At 33.6% G+C, this 15,947-nt stretch overlaps 4 protein-coding genes across 7 annotated transcripts in view; 1 reads left to right on the top strand and 3 right to left on the bottom strand.

Annotated features, from left to right (window-relative positions):
• Positions 1-28: 28 nt before the first annotated feature.
• LOC122401529 (putative histone-lysine N-methyltransferase 1) lies at positions 29-6,511 on the top strand. Of its 2 annotated transcripts, none has more exons than XM_043403717.1 (8): positions 29-117; positions 1,247-1,321; positions 1,467-1,667; positions 1,807-1,971; positions 2,042-2,191; positions 2,337-2,439; positions 2,509-2,760; positions 2,975-6,511. In XM_043403717.1, the coding sequence occupies exons 2-8, from the start codon at positions 1,247-1,249 to the stop codon at positions 5,089-5,091; spliced, it is 3,063 nt and encodes a 1,020-aa protein (XP_043259652.1). In that variant the 5' UTR covers positions 29-117; the 3' UTR covers positions 5,092-6,511. The 2 variants fall into 2 exon arrangements, with proteins under 2 accessions (XP_043259652.1, XP_043259653.1); XM_043403718.1 differs by having other exon boundaries at positions 102-239.
• Positions 6,498-11,816, bottom strand: LOC122401557 (cilia- and flagella-associated protein 70-like). The gene is given in 19 exon segments (XM_043403758.1): positions 6,498-6,684; positions 6,823-6,972; positions 7,053-7,173; positions 7,263-7,393; positions 7,465-7,611; positions 7,758-7,918; positions 8,027-8,175; positions 8,256-8,389; positions 8,663-8,845; positions 8,926-9,069; positions 9,454-9,577; positions 9,683-10,028; positions 10,108-10,238; positions 10,305-10,405; positions 10,496-10,672; positions 10,740-10,987; positions 11,096-11,254; positions 11,335-11,530; positions 11,739-11,816. Coding segments are annotated over 19 exon segments (3,021 nt in total). The 3' UTR covers positions 6,498-6,543.
• Positions 11,817-11,949: 133 nt separating this feature from the next.
• LOC122401523 overlaps positions 11,950-15,947 on the bottom strand; it is a 41,259-nt gene continuing 37,261 nt past the window's right edge. For 2 of the 3 annotated variants that reach the window (XM_043403710.1, XM_043403712.1), the window contains one exon: positions 11,950-13,642. In XM_043403710.1, coding sequence (XP_043259645.1) covers positions 13,522-13,642 — 121 coding nt within the window. In that variant the 3' untranslated portion in view covers positions 11,950-13,521. Of the gene's footprint in view, positions 13,643-15,625; positions 15,760-15,947 lie in introns of those variants that run through there. The other variant, XM_043403711.1, reaches the window with a different exon arrangement.
• On the bottom strand, positions 13,684-15,457 carry LOC122401524 (piggyBac transposable element-derived protein 4-like). Its single transcript, XM_043403713.1, has one exon. The coding sequence runs from the start codon at positions 15,440-15,442 to the stop codon at positions 13,748-13,750; it is 1,695 nt and encodes a 564-aa protein (XP_043259648.1). The 5' UTR covers positions 15,443-15,457; the 3' UTR covers positions 13,684-13,747.

The raw sequence follows: 15,947 nt of genomic DNA, 5'->3' as shown, positions 1-15,947 counted from the left end.
ATTTCAGAATTGAAAACCACTGAACCACGATAATTTTTCTTACTCGGCCGAGAACATCCGTGAGTGTTCGTGAGTGTTGCGTGTCGTGCCAATGTGTCTCGCTTAGGAAAAATAAGGGTACATACTTGCATAGTGCTCGGTAGTGACATATGTGACTAATTTTTAACCGAACTATATAATACGCTTATCCGTAATGTTCTAATTTTTCTCTTCTGACAGCGTCCATTCTATTTCCAATCGTACGTTCCTATCTACACTTTAATATTCTTACTATATCGTTACATTAAACGATTTTCTCGTAGAAATGACTGCATTCCCCGCAAAACGAATTAGACATTATACGCGTATATAACCTATATTCTTAACACATATATTGATTCAATCGTAACCCTTCCATAGGAAATGTACGTACATTCCATCATGTTAAATTTTTTGATTTACGTAAACCAATAAGTAAATATATATATATATATATATATATATGTATATATGCATATCTATATACGGATACGATAAATTCTATTAAAAAAAAAGTAATATTTATTGCTATAAATAAATGACATGTTTTGGTGCCGAAAAGAGATTTAAATTGATTTATATTAATAAGCTTATAACAGAAGCGATGCGAATATTTGTTTCGATGTGATATGCAGCAGATTGTGCCATTGATTAATCTTGTTCCACTAAAAATTTCATTCTTTTTACAAGTATTATTCGTTTTCATGCAAAAATAAAATATTACGTCGAATATGCTTTCTATAATAACTTGCGTACGATAGTTTGTATTGTTCGTTTACGAAGCATGGAATTCGAACGTGAAATTCCTTACAGTATAGAACATTAGAACGTGACACGAATAAATATCTTCGCCTCGATATTTACAATTAATCCATTGAAATTTTAATGCTCTTGTTTCGCTTAATTTCTGTTTAGTTTTTAAACGGTCGTACAACGATTAATCCGAATTTTGTACTTTCTTTCGAACGAAATAACTACAAACGAAAACTGTTTCTGTATTGTGAAAGAAACAGGTTATTTAAACTTGTGATTTTTTTCAATGATACCAGAGCGAAATACGAAATATTGTAAATATTTTGAAATCTGTGACCTCCAATAATTTTCCTGGGGTCATTTTAAAGAAATTGTGTTAATAATCTAAAGATTAAGCAGTCCCATATTTATAAGAAGCAGTGTATATTAGTAAATGAAGTTATAATCTGTTTTTCTTTTGGTTTTGATATTACAGATGGCATCTAGCGCGCTTGAAGAAAAAATCAATAAAATTAGGCAACAAAATGAAGAAATTAGAAGAAGATATGAGGTATATCTATCTGTTGCGTAAATATAATTACAATTGTATTGTAATATATTTTTAAAATCATTCGATATGTAGCTGTACCGTGTCACCTTATACTCAATGTACACTTAGCATTTATATTTGTTCTATAAATCATTTTCATTGTCAGGAAGTGGAAGAGGATAAAAAGAATGCAGCAAAATTAAATGCTTTGGTGCAAATGGTGCCATCGTCAGACTGGCCAGAAAGAAGGGAACCCCCAGAATTTTCAAATCCGCCTAAAACCAAACAAAAACCAGTCAAAGAAAAACAAGAGTACATACCACAATCTCACATTATCGAAGGAAAGAAGATACACACATTTGCTCAAGTATGTAACAAGATTTCATACAGAATTTATTAAAATGTATTGTATATAATCACTGCAATTATGTTAAACTTTTGTTTAAATAACTTAATAGTTTTTGCACTTTTTATTCAACTTTTTAAAAAAATATAATATATTATAGGGAGAAGGGCCACCACCAGATCCTAAATACAATTTTCTGGCTGATTCAGAGCGAGAAGAACCAGGCATGGAGCATGCAAAAGAAACTTCTGGAAATAGATCTCACAATAAAGTAATAAGAGGCAGTTTCAGGAAGAAAACTGGTGGAAGAGAGAGCACACAGAAAGTGTGTAATAATATTGTTTTTGTAAATTTAGTTACTTTTGTAAAATATAAAGAAATTTAACTTTATGCAGGATAATAAAGTATATAAAGGAAACTACAGGGATGACTCTCAACCAGGATATGATGCATGGAGAGCAGAACGGAATCGTATCGACGAAGATCGCATCAGCAGGCAAAGAACGGCGGAAGGCAATTGGCGCAGAGAATGGGATAATGATAAAGTATGATCGCACCTTCGTTCTATTTGGCAAAACATAAATAAATATATGTAAAACATAAATAAAAATTTTAAACATCACCAATTTCTTAAGACTTCTAACAGTATATCGTATCATCTGAGACACGGTTTTCAACTTCACGTTACAGATGCATATTATAGACGACGTAACGAAGAAAACAACAAGGCCCGTATTGGCAGACTTTACAAAGAAAGATCATAAAGACTCTGACAGGAGATACTATACGAATAGTATGTATCATCTGTAATTAATCTTCCTTGCATTGTATGAATTGCATTAATAAATCATATTCTTTGTAGATAATGAATATGCTAATCATACCCGAGGCGGAAGTCGCGGTTCTCATCGTGGTTCGTCGAAGAACTTTTACGGGAATTACGAGAACCGATCTCACAATACATACGATCAACATAGAAACAATGCAGCGATGCCAGCAAAAATTCCATTGTCTCCAACTTCGGAAGGAAGAACAGTTACTGCAACCGATAAAAGTATCAAGGTTACAGTTAATCAAAGCAACGTATCGAAAGGTCCGATGATGAGCGTCAAAGGTATTTTGTTAACTACATTTTATATAATCTTTTGCTAAAGTATTGAAATACATAAATGTTTGCCTTCTACCGAGAAAACATATGGTTTCCATTCTCCCGAATTTTGTTAGTTTTTTTCGTTAAAAAACCCAATATTTATGAACTACCAGTAAAAATGCTCGTGGTATTTATTTTCTTTTAATTGCCTTATGTTACTATAGTTTGTAAATTTTAGTGAACACGCCAAATATAGTTGGAACTGGGAGAGTCGGGCCACGACAGAGGTCTCGCGTTACGTATAGCAGCTATTTGGATACCGAAGCACCAATGTCAGAAGTTGAACCTTTCTTTCGTCAAAAGTCATTTGAGGATAAGTCAAAGGGAACCTATTTCAATAATCAGAAATCTCCTAATGTAAAAAGGTCTCAGTCTCTGAAAAAGAAGGACGGCGAATCAAAGTATTTATATAATCCGAGGAAAGAAATGAGAAAAGAAGATAGTGATACTAATTCTCAGAGGCACCATGAAAGCGAGGTTAGATCTTACGCGCAGAAAGATTTGCAAAAATCTCATTCTGCTAAATCGCCGAAGCTCATGAGAAGAAACGCAAATGCAATGAAACAGGATTCCTCGAACGAGAATGTCCCGAGCAAATCCGAAACTCGTGAATGCTTGAATAATGATTCAACGGAACATGAAAATAACGTTATAATTGAGAATAGCGAGACGTTAGAAACATTCAAATCCGCTCTAATGATTCATCATACTAAAGTATCTGATACAGACAGTGAAGAACAAACTGTTAAAAATGAGATTACAAGCGATACAGCAGCAAAACAGGAAACGGAAGAAACTTCTTTGACTACTTTGTCGCATATAGAAAATTTTGATGGTACTACCAAATATGATATAAATATAAACAGTCTCGAGAACGTAAGTGATTATTCGCAGTTGCTTGTAAATAATTTAACAGACGATTTACAAGAATGTAATATGTCTTCCGAGGCGTTGGTTCCGAATAATGTTAAGTGCGAAAAGGAACTTCTGCCAAATGAAAGCAATAACGTCTCCAACGATATCGTTGAGCTAGGAGAAGAAGCATTTTCGAACAAAGATAATCAGCAATCATTGGAACAAGTCAGCCAGGAACTTGTGCCAAACGAAAGCAATAATGTCTCTGACGATATCGTTAAGTTAAAAGAAGAAGGACTTTCGAGCAAAGATGATCAGCAGTTATTGGAACAAGTCAGCCAGGAACCTGTGCCAAACGAAAGCAATAATGTCTCTGACGATATCGTTAAACTAGGAGAAGAAGCACTTTCTAGCAAAGATGATCAGCAGTTATTGGAACAAGTCAGCCAGGAACCTGTGCCAAACGAAAGCAATAATGTCTCTGACGATATCGTTAAACTAGGAGAAGAAGCACTTTCTAGCAAAGATGATCAGCAGTTATTGGAACAAGTCAGCCAGGAACCTGTGCCAAACGAAAGCAATAATGTCCCTGACGATATCGTTAAACTAGGAGGAGAAGCACTTTCTAGCAAAAATGATCAGCAGTTATTGGAACAAATCAGCCAGGAACCTGTGCCAAACGAAAGCAATAATGTCTCTGACGATATCGTTAAACTAGGAGAAGAAGCACTTTCTAGCAAAAATGATCAGCAGTTATTGGAACAAATCAGCCAGGAACCTGTGCCAAACGAAAGCAATAATGTCTCTGACGATATCGTTAAACTAGGAGGAGAAGCACTTTCTAGCAAAAATGATCAGCAGTTATTGGAACAAGTCAGCCAGGAACCTGTGCCAAACGAAAGCAATAATGTCTCTGACGATATCGTTAAACTAGAAGGAGAAGCACTTTCTAGCAAAAATGATCAGCAGTTATTGGAACAAGTCAGCCAGGAACCTGTGCCAAACGAAAGCAATAATGTCTCTGACGATATCGTTAAACTAGGAGAAGAAGCACTTTCGAGCAAAGATGATCAGCAATCGTCGGAACAAGTCACTGAACAATTTGCAAATAATAACTTTGATGATATCATAAATGAAGATACCGAACAACGAAGTGCACTAGCGACAACCGATGCCGCTATTCTTTTGGAGATCGAAACATATTCTGTGATAGGAGCTAAGAATCAATCAATTAACAACGAGTTAATAGAGGAAAAAACACCGATCGTAGGTGAAAAAATAGATGAAAGCGTTGACAACTCTAATATAAACTTAAAAAACGCTGCAAATTCGAAAATAAATGCGGATAATATTCTTAGCGACGTGAACGTGAATGGAAATTCGACGGAAATGAATAAAGAGAAAACAGAAAAGATACAAGACGTGGAGGAAGAACTGTAAAATATTACAATAAGAAAACAGTATCAGTTATCAATAATACACTCAAATCGATTATATCGATACATTTTTTAGTATTGAAAACATTGTCGTAGCTCGCTTCTGTCGGAAATATTCTCCCGATACATAATCAGGAGTAGATTTTACGACAACGACAGACATCGTCACATTTCCTTTTAATTATTAGAATTTAAATTGTTACTTTTGAATTTCTTATCGTTCTTAAGCAATTTTCGAAAGCAGAAGAAAACTAACGTTTAATTTATTGATTCATTGTCGTCCATGAGAATTAGAAATATCGTCATAAATTGTTGAGTCTGTTGGTCAGGACTATTAAAAGATATTTTAGATACTTTCAAGACTACGCTTTCGGAATTCGCTGATTAACTAAGTGATACTAATTGCGCACAATCATATTGATGTTACTTGTTTAATCCTTTACGGCTTTACTTCTATCATTTTCCTACGATACTGTCGTTATAAACGAAAAGCTGTTTTTTTTTTCTTTGTTAAACACGTACTAACGAAATAATGTATGAATCCAACCGAAGTGTAATACTCTTTACGTTGTAAAAGATTTACTTTTATTTTTCTATTTTTGTGGGATGAAATTCCGCAAAGGATTTAACGCACTCAAAGTTAATTGTTACAGCGCTTTCGTGTACGTAGAAAACAAAATTATGACTTAAATTTCTGATATTTTGTATAAAATTCTACGACAATAGATCGCACTTGAATAATATTTTTATAATTGGCTATAATGATTAGCTATATATTAGACATTTATATGTGTATATCTTTTAAATATCCTAGAAGGAAAAAAAGAAGAAAAATTAACACGTCGATATCCCGAGAACTGTTGATTCAAAAGCAACAGTCACGTATAATATTCTAAACGGTACACTATGTTTATTTGATCTTAAATAAGGATCAATGTTATGATACTTTATAGTCTATACATATATATACATATTTATTTACATCTTTTTACTAAAAGATTATTTATTGTATGTTTCTTTTTTTTTTTATTATATAATATTTTTGTTAAGTTCTTGCTTTATGTTTTCAATTTTATTTACGACATGAGTAACTAATCGGCTAATGTATAAAAATCGCACCGCCACATATTAAGTAGAAAAGAAGGAATTATAAAAATAACTGAAAGATGAAGATAATTATGACTTATGGATCTGTCTATCTATGATCTTGCTTTTGCAAAAAAAGAAGAAATTAGCGAAATAAATTGTTAACCTTGGAAGTTTCTTTAATGAAATGTAACTACGTTTGCGTTTAAATTTTTAAATATTTCCACGCGTGAAATTATACGCATAAAATTTTCTTTTTTCTTTTCGATCGCTAATTTTTTTCAGCAAAATTGCATTATTTTCATATGTTAAGTGCCATCGTGATATTTCTTTTTTTTTTTTTTTTTTTTTTGGGGGTGCCATTACCGTTTTAAAACTGTTCCTCAAACATCTCTTCGCTATAATCCTCGATAAGATCGTCAGATTCTGTTACCAAAATTGGTGGTGCATAATCCAAAGCCTCCATCGAGTTTGTTATTCTCAGCCACAGTTTTCTATTTTTAAGATTATTCTAATACATGAAAAAAAAAATAAACAATAAAAGTTGTTAATACAGACGCATTGTCTATTCTTCTGTGGTTTGCAACGCCATTCAATATTGAAAATGAAACTTTTAATAAATTAAATAATGTTTCGAAATACGACTCACTTTTATCATTTCCCTATAACACTGACAAAACTCGTCGTATCTTCTAAGAGTCATGTTTAACAAACACAAATACCCCCATATATCTGGATTGCGATTATCGATTCGATTCGCTTCCGACAGTGCTGTTTCTGCCTCTTGAAACTCATTCAGCTTGAGCGAAGTACATATATTTAAAAAATTATGTTCTATCGATCGAAGCGTTTTAGTTTATTCAAAGAATTGTCTCTTACTTCGTAGCAGCTTATGCCAGCACCTAACCATGTTTGCGAAGTTGGTGAGAACTTGCATGCGCTCAGAAAAATTTTTTTCGCGCGTTCATAGTCACCAGCTTCGAAACAATGATACCCCAGTCTAAGAAATTATACTTATTAATACATTATGGGTTTTTCAAGTCATGGAAATGTTTAATGCGATTAAAATAGCATTAGTATTGTTGTTACCTCACTTCCACTAAATGCAAATTGTTAGGTCTATCAAACAACATGCGTGTAAATTCATAGCATTCTATAGCTTGTTCCTTGTTACCCAATTTTAAGTAGCAGTGACCCATTAGACTACCGATTGAATAATCCTACGAAAAATCGACATCAAGAATGAAACGAATCTATAGAATTTTAAATCGCATAAGTCAATGACACAAACCATTCCGTACGTGCATTTAATTTCTTCTAAATGAGAAAGCGCGTCTTCGAATCTACCAGACAAATAATGCTCCACCGCCATGTAGTACAGGAAATGAGTAGATCTATTAGAATTAGACATTTCCTCTGCCAATGCAATTCCTGCAAACTGTAAACGACCGGAATACAATATTTCAAAGAAGAAGAAATTAATGTTGGTAGCAATGTAACATCAATCAGTCCAGGTATATTGTTTTCAAAACTAATTTTTAGCTATAATTAAATATACTATACTTTATGTTAAATATGTTTTACTTCGCAGAGATTCAACTTCAATAGAAATTTTGTCGTCATCATGTAGACATTATTCTCGGGACAATGAAACGTGAACCAAGCGAGCGGTTCTTCGGTAAGTTTTATTACTTGATTCTTGTCTCTTATACATTTCTCTGCTACACGAAGCGTAAGATCTACTCCTGCAATATTGACAAACAATTGGATCTTATTAAATACATAGTTACATACACATTAAAAGCTACTTTACAATTCCACTGTCTGTAAAATGCCAGAGCGATGGAGGTTACCTGGATAATATTCTGTTCGCAAATAGAAAAGATGCAAAGTGGCCCAGCCCTCAAAAAATCTTGGGTAAAAATCTGTGATGGCTCTGAAGAATATTTCTGCCTGTTTGTATTCTTGTTCTTCGAACAGGATCATCGCGTAAAATAGTAATCTATAATCACTAGAATTTACTGTTTGCTCGTGATTAAAACTTATGTCTTGGGAATAATCAAAGACCAAGGACTTGCTTACGCGAACACATATTGCCTATTTAATGCGAGCGCTTCTAAGCAGCATTGTTTCGCGCGTTCGGTGTCACCGATCTTTTTAAGAAAAATCGCATACTTCGTCCAAGGTTCTGGGTCAGTCTTATACGTCGTTATTACCTGCAGAAAGAACGAACATTCAGTAAATTTTAATAAACCCAATTGTTTTAATTCAATAGTATAATCCACGCGGGGTACCAAAACATTATTTTAACATGTTTAGAATATTGCCTAGAAATAATAAAAATTTCGCATAAAGGTTGTGGGACAAGGAAAAAATTTTACTATTATTTTATGTTGAGTACATTAAACGGCAATATCTCGAACGTGAAAATATGCAACGCGCGGCGTGTGTCCTTTACTATTACAGAATAAACTGAGCAAAGCGTTTACTGTCGTGTAATAACGTTTCGCTTTATCCAAGTCTTCAAGCTCGTAAGCCTCTTCGGCGTAAAAATACAACAGTTTCGCATTCACGACGTGTGGCAGATCCTGAACGTGTCGGCCTTCGACGATTTTATTGATAGCTATGTGCATCTGTTCGACCAAGTACGTGTACACAGATGCGATGAAATTCTGCGAATAAAGTCGTTCGATATAGAAAACAGTATTATGTTCGCATATACAGATATGTGTATGTATATAGGTGTAAGTACTTGAGTTTTGTTGGAATCGATTAGGTTCAAAGGCATCCGGAACCTTTGATCTAGCAGCATAGTGACTTTCGCTTTCAATGTGTTACGTATAGATATATATATCCCAGTTTTATAAAGATATTGCATAAAGCACGTTAACTCGTCCTGAAATTTGCATATTTAACGTATTATTTTATTTTTCGATTTTAATTGACGTACACAGTGACGCTTGGTTAGTACAGTTAGGTCACCGACGACCCGCAACTATTTAAATCGTTTCGTTTCGTTTTGTACAGCGTAATAGATTTATCGATTTACCAATTTAGAATCGTAGCAGTATTTTCTCGGTTCTTTTTCTTCGTCGGTAGTCTTTCCAACGATTGTGAACGGCTCGGGATTCTTTTCATTTTCATCGCGAAAATCCTAGCTTGAAGAAGTAAAAATTTCCAATTGTAATATTTAAATCCCATTGATTGACATTTAACGATTTTCTAAGCATCTATATTTTATTCCTATGTTTTAGTATTTTATATTTTATACAATTCATACTCGATAACTTTCCGTGATAACCTCGGCCAATTTTTGAACGCAACACGTGTACTGTTGTTCTGCCACGTCACCGGTGTACACGTAGGGCGTTTTTTTTTCTATTCTCGGAATCAAAAGTTTCATCCTGTGAAAATATCATCCAACCTTACCTTTAATTGTATTGAGTTATACAAATAGTATAAAAATAAATAAATAATATAGCAACGATGGAATTTATAACGGTATTCACAAATTCGAGAAGTCTTGCATGATTCTACAAGAAACGAGAGGCCGATAGACTTCGATTTCGATTACAATAATGGTAGGTTCTCCAGTTTCTGACATCAACGGTGTGCTCGAGGGAACTTCCGCTTCGGATTGTTCCGACTGTGAATTCTAGAATTCAATGATTTCGTTACAAACAATTAAGTACACCGTCGTCATTTTTACTTTTGACGTTTTATGTTTCTTTTCTTTGTCCTTTGTCTCTCTGATCCGCGTTTCCGGAACAAAGATATTATTCTCGAGACCAACTTTTTCGGATATATCCGTGACATTATAAGTATACAATTGGCCTACGATCCGGGAACTTCCCTCTGCAAAAGGAAGAATTTTTCTTTCATGAACATTTCGTCGACGTCTTCGTGAATTAGTTTAAAAAATAACGCGGTTTACTTCCTGGGAAAAGAAGCTCCGAAACATCGACGTAGCACTGGTATAGTTGTGACTTCGGTAACGAGCTGACCTTAGACTTTGCCGAAGAGTTCTTCTCGTTCATTATGAATTGGAACGGCCAATATTTGTACCTTCAAATTTTGAATATCTTCGTTTACTAGATTTAATAGCGCTTTTAAGTAGCGCGTAATTAATACCTCATAATATGATTTTGCATCGCTTCGATTCCCGTTTTCCATAAAATACATCGATGTACGGCGTTCCATTCGATTCGTGGCGCGTCATTGCACACCATTTCCTAAAATACCAATAATAATTTTTAATATAGAATGTATTCTATAAGAACATCTATTGGCATAGACATTCGGAAATTCAATAATAATAGTACCGCCAAATTGATCTGCTTCTTAAACATATTCTTCACTCCCATAAAATCACAGTCCAGTTTATACTTGGACAGTCTGGATCTATTTTCAAGATTGTTCAATGTATTCCAACGCTTGGTCCTTTCGACGTCACGGAATTTCATCCATTTCCCATGCTCGAAAATTACATTTTCAGGGACCTAATATCAAACAATGAGTTTGTTAAACCACAGATTTATGAGCGGCAGTATGCGACAACCATCGTACCTCGGCATCTATGTACGCTATAGTGCCAGCTTTGTATTCCAAATTTTCCGTGAACGATTCTGGCAGATTGTAAATACTCTCCACCGTGATGTTAAGAAAATTCACGTTTTCGCTCGTTCGAATCAACGGTATACCATCTTGTAAAACATTTACCGTCAAAAGGGGGAGATTCTGCCACGGTGTTAGCGTACCGTCGTAAGAAAACTGTGGCGTTTCTAGTATCAGTTTCTCAGTGAAATATCGTTCGCCTAAAAAATTTGTATATTTTCTAACAAACGATCGTTACTTTAAAAAAATCACGGTCACCAAGTTTAACATTTTTAGATAAAAATTAACAGTAACAAGGTTCTCAGCACCTAATACTATCGGCATTAAATCGAGATTACAGATTCCCAATAATCTCGGCGTAAGTGTAGACGCAGACTTGGTAGTGAATATCGATCGTTTTTTAACTTCGGTGATAGAGACGGTAGAACGTTCTTCCTCTTCGTTTTCTGCGACATACTCAACCTTTACTGCAAGTAAAACATTACTTGCAAATAAAACAGATAAAATATACGTATGGTCTATTAAAACGAATAATTTTAATTTTTACTTAAAATTGGAGTCGATACAATTGAATCAAGACTTTCTCGGTCGTTTATAATAACTGGCAAGTAGACTACGAAATCGACGTCGTGAACTGATAATTTCTCCTCGCAATTTGCTTCCACGAATATAGGAGTACTTTCACCCAAAATAATTCCATTATGCTCCACTTTGAATGTCACCTGTATGTCGTCCTTTCTAATCTAAATTTTTCGAAAACTGTGACGTTATACGGAAAATGACGATTAATAAATAATTTTAAAGGTACAAAATTTCTGTCTAAAACAAAATAAAATTTTTAATTCGACTTGAAAGTTACGTTACAAATTTGAATAGCCAACGTTACATTTACGATCATTGGAAAACGAGTTTTTAATTTTGTTTATAAAACAGTTCTCGCCGAATACTTACTATATTTTCAATGGTATTTACAATTATTTCGAGTTTCTTCTCTGTTAACGAACTTTGTTGCAATAACGAATGCTCCATTTTATTGAAAAATGAAATCCTGATAATTAATGTAAAAAGCACCACGGTTCGGTGCTTCTGCTGTTTGAAAAACAAAAACAAAAAAAAAAACAAAGAACAAACTTCAAAAATTCACGATAAAATATGTGGTCGCATTATAATATTAATTTTATTACTTAATAATATATAATTTGTTCAATAAATTAGTATTACACGTATGCGCGATGTATTTATGATTAAATACGTACGATATATAAATACAAACATTATAAATAATTTATTACACTACTACGAGGGACGGTCAATCAATTGCACGGTTCGCTTGGTTATCACTTCAGTTCATAAAATATGAAATTGGATCGAATTCACCCATTCTGAGCAAGTTCCACGTTGTTTTATCGATTTGTACACAGCTATTTATGTATTTACATCGAAAACAGCGTCGTTTCTTTTGCGTTTATAAAATTTTTAATTGTATATTCAAATTATCTAGTATTTATTTTAAATTATCTCAAAAACCTTTGAAATGGAATCATTGCCATGAGCAATGTTTTCCTTTCTTCAAGGAAAATCATGTATAATTTTCTTCCTGCAACTCCTTGTAGAAGAGTTGGTGAAGTAAGAAAAGGTAAAAATTCTTTGAGATAATCTGCTTGAGTTAAAATTTTCAAGCTTGCCAACAAAAAACTTATAATTAATTGTTCAATAAAACTTAATATCGTTTCTTTACGTATATCACATTTTATTTTATTAACAGTATATAAAGACGAGCGCCTCTTCAAATGGGAAAAGGTGTAAAATAGAGTAACGATCTGTGAAATTTCTATATCCGAAGTTAAATTTTTATCTAATTAGTTCTGTATTACCAAATTTTATAAAGAACGCATTAAGAGGTTATAAATTGATGGTGCTTCGAAATCGTGTAAACTATTTGCACAGGTCAAGGCACTAAGATTCCAAGTTCAAGTGTCATGTCAGCAACAAATTTTATATTAAATCGAAAATCATAAAGAAGTATCGATCGATTAAATTTTTCGTTTATTATCATATTTAAAAAGTTTGTCTTTACACATTCTACTTTTACTATCTTCGCTATGCCTTCAGAGCAATGGCTACACTGCGTAATATAGGAAAGTTTATTTACACAATGTGAATTTCTTATATTCAGAGTTTCTTCGATTAAAACATATTTTCCGAAGAGAACAATTTTATAAAATGAAATCGGCAAATTCCTGAAAAATCTGAAACCGAAATTCGAAAACGAGTGTTAAGACAAGGTAGAATCTCATCCGGTACGAAAAATATATTCATAAAAATCCACGTTATGTAAATAAGCGTTTCTCATTTGAACGTAACGCGCGAGTATACTGCTTGTTGCACGGTATAAAAAGAAATGTACGAATGTACATTTGAGTATCAAAACGTTACAGACGGATATCAGTCGACTAGCAGTACGATCGTATTTTCTTCTTTTGCATGGCTAAACGTGCGATTAAATTCGTAGGAAAAAAAACCATAGATTCGTACCCGGAGAGAAATATCAGTGAGTGTGGAAAAAATTTCTCTCCGTGCGCTTTAGGTCTCGTCTAACGCGCTACTGGACGCGAAATAACAGTTCGAATTGACGGGCAACTCGATGGACGAAAACCGAGTGGCGCCACGCGTCTCGAAATCATTTCGATCTTATCGACCGCACGATCATTTTCAACGGAAACGATCAACTAAATTAAAGGGTCTTCAAGGTCTTCTCGATGTGCCTCAACGTTGTTTCCGGCACAGCGTCTGTCAACGCTTTTTGAAATCCTTCGTAGATCATCAGACATCGAAACATCCTTTTCGTATGGTTTCTGTGAAATTAGAATGAAATAACATTTCTTATCGGGGGAAAAAATCTTATCCTATGATTTTTCTTTTTTTTTTATTATAACAGTCAGGATCCATGGTAATACATATCATAAAAGACGTTTATGGTACTCCTTAAAACAGCCCCCTAAACATAAACCTGGATTATCCTTACACCCACTGCAAAAGTAATTAGTGTTTTTTCGTAATCCTTTAGCAAAACATTGTCTACATCTTTTCCTTTTTATTCTGTTTTGTTCGTCTCTTGATAACATTTCGGGTAAATGCTCATGTTGCAACAAAGTAGGAGGTATATTTTCTTGATTATTTTCGAATAAGAATGCATTAATAATGCATAGACGAAAATTGAAGAAGATTATCTTCTTTGTTGAAGGTGAGTATTTCGAATACAGAAAAAAAGAATTTAACAATAAAGTTTCTACAATATTTATCCATAATTTAATGTACCATTTAAATGTTCTTCTAACACAACTACAATAAAACAACATTTGATCCTTCTTGTAGATATCATCCATAAATGCATTATACTTATATAATGCTAAGGGCTTTTTATATTTTTCTTTTTTTTTATTTTCCAATTCTATAAAATCTGCATTAAATTCGCTCGAGATAAACAAAACGTCTTTTTTATCTTGAAATTTACCCATCATAATATTGTTTTTGTGACGAAATATCATTTCACCTTTTGCAAGCTTTGCCTTAACAACATGTATATTATTTCCATTTCTGAAGTTTTGTAAAGTGCCTGTGCAATAAGTTTTGGCATCAAGTAGTTGTTTAGATAATTCGAAACTGGTATAGAAACTATCCATATAGACAGAATGTCCTTTTTGTAGAAAATCTTCTAGTAAATGTAGAACTACTTTTGTTGCGTGTTTCTTGCCACCGCCATCGATACCGCTTCCTTTATACGCGTTGATTCGAAGAGTTATTCTCGAACTTTCTGTTAAAACATATAATTTGACACTGTATTTATATCTTTTACCAGGCATGTAATCTAGTTTGCCTCTCCAAGGAACTTGTGTCTCATGTATCGAAAGTTCTTTTAATGGATAATATACTTGTTTCATTTTATTATTGAAGTAATCAATAATTGGCTGTATCTTGTTCAAACTATTATTATCTTCGTTGTTTGAAGAGAAATGCAAAGAACTTAAAATTTCTTGAAACCTGTTCCTACTCATATGTTGCAAGAAACAAGTGAAATTAAACAGCCTCTGTGTACTCCAATAATTTTGTAATTGAGGACATTTAATTGTGCCCATATGTAATAGCAGACCAAGAAATATTTTAAACTCTGCTACTGTTAATTCTTTCCATTGATCACCTTTCCTGCTCTCTCCATATTTATTTGTTTCAATAACAATATTTGAGAAAAACGTCTTATCAAATAGCAGTTCAAAGAAATTATAAGGATCTGGTCCACCGGCTGAATACTTCAAACCAGCATCTTCTTGAAATTGAAATTTCTTGAATTTGCCATTGCACATCCATTTTCCATCATTTTCTATCACTTCTATACATTTATTTAATTCTTTACTCTCTGATTCACTGTTACTCTCACTTTCATTATCCATTTCTTCAGATATTGTTTCACTATCTTCATTATCTGTCTCTATAGGATTTGTACTCATGTTTTCCTGCCAATTTATTTCACTATCATCGCTATCATATATATTCATTCTCTGTCTTTTAGTTCGTTTAAGTGCCAATATAAAATCTTCACCTTCATCTTCACTGCTTAGAATTTGATATGTCGATGGTCCTGGTTGTGGATTATCCATTTTTAACTTGATCTTACAATTTATAGAAGTTTTGCTTTTTATACACCTTATTCTGCGATTCGTTTTTCTAATAGTATGACTTTCTAACAGTATGATCACTCTTTAAAATCTGACTGTTGCCACTGATCTCTGTACATGACCCACATGCTGCGTCATCGGTTAAATGAGCGTTGCATGACTCATGTGCTGAGTCATCGGTCTCTAATGCATTAAAGACGGGACGAATGTAAATAGTACTACTCACGTGATCTTCACGTGATTAAATTCCCATTGGTTTGCTGTGCAAACGCGTTTGTACGAGCCAAGGCTGTGTTATACTGTAATAGACCGAATGCTTCGTATTTTGTTGTATCGTGTTATTTTTTAAAAGTAGTTTTACTTATCTTATTTTTAATAGCGTTTTTATATCTTTTCTTTTAATGACAATTTGCATAAATATTTATTTATCGAAGATCTCTCTACTAATACGTTCCTGTCACAGATACTATGTGTGCACGTGACTCCG

Source organism: Colletes gigas, unplaced genomic scaffold (genome assembly GCF_013123115.1).
Source record: "Colletes gigas isolate AHSC1104 unplaced genomic scaffold, ASM1312311v1 Colletes_gigas_Sc00025, whole genome shotgun sequence".
NCBI lineage: Eukaryota > Metazoa > Arthropoda > Insecta > Hymenoptera > Colletidae > Colletes > Colletes gigas.
Note: the sequence above shows the minus strand (reverse complement) of the source record. Positions and strands in the feature narration are given on the sequence as shown.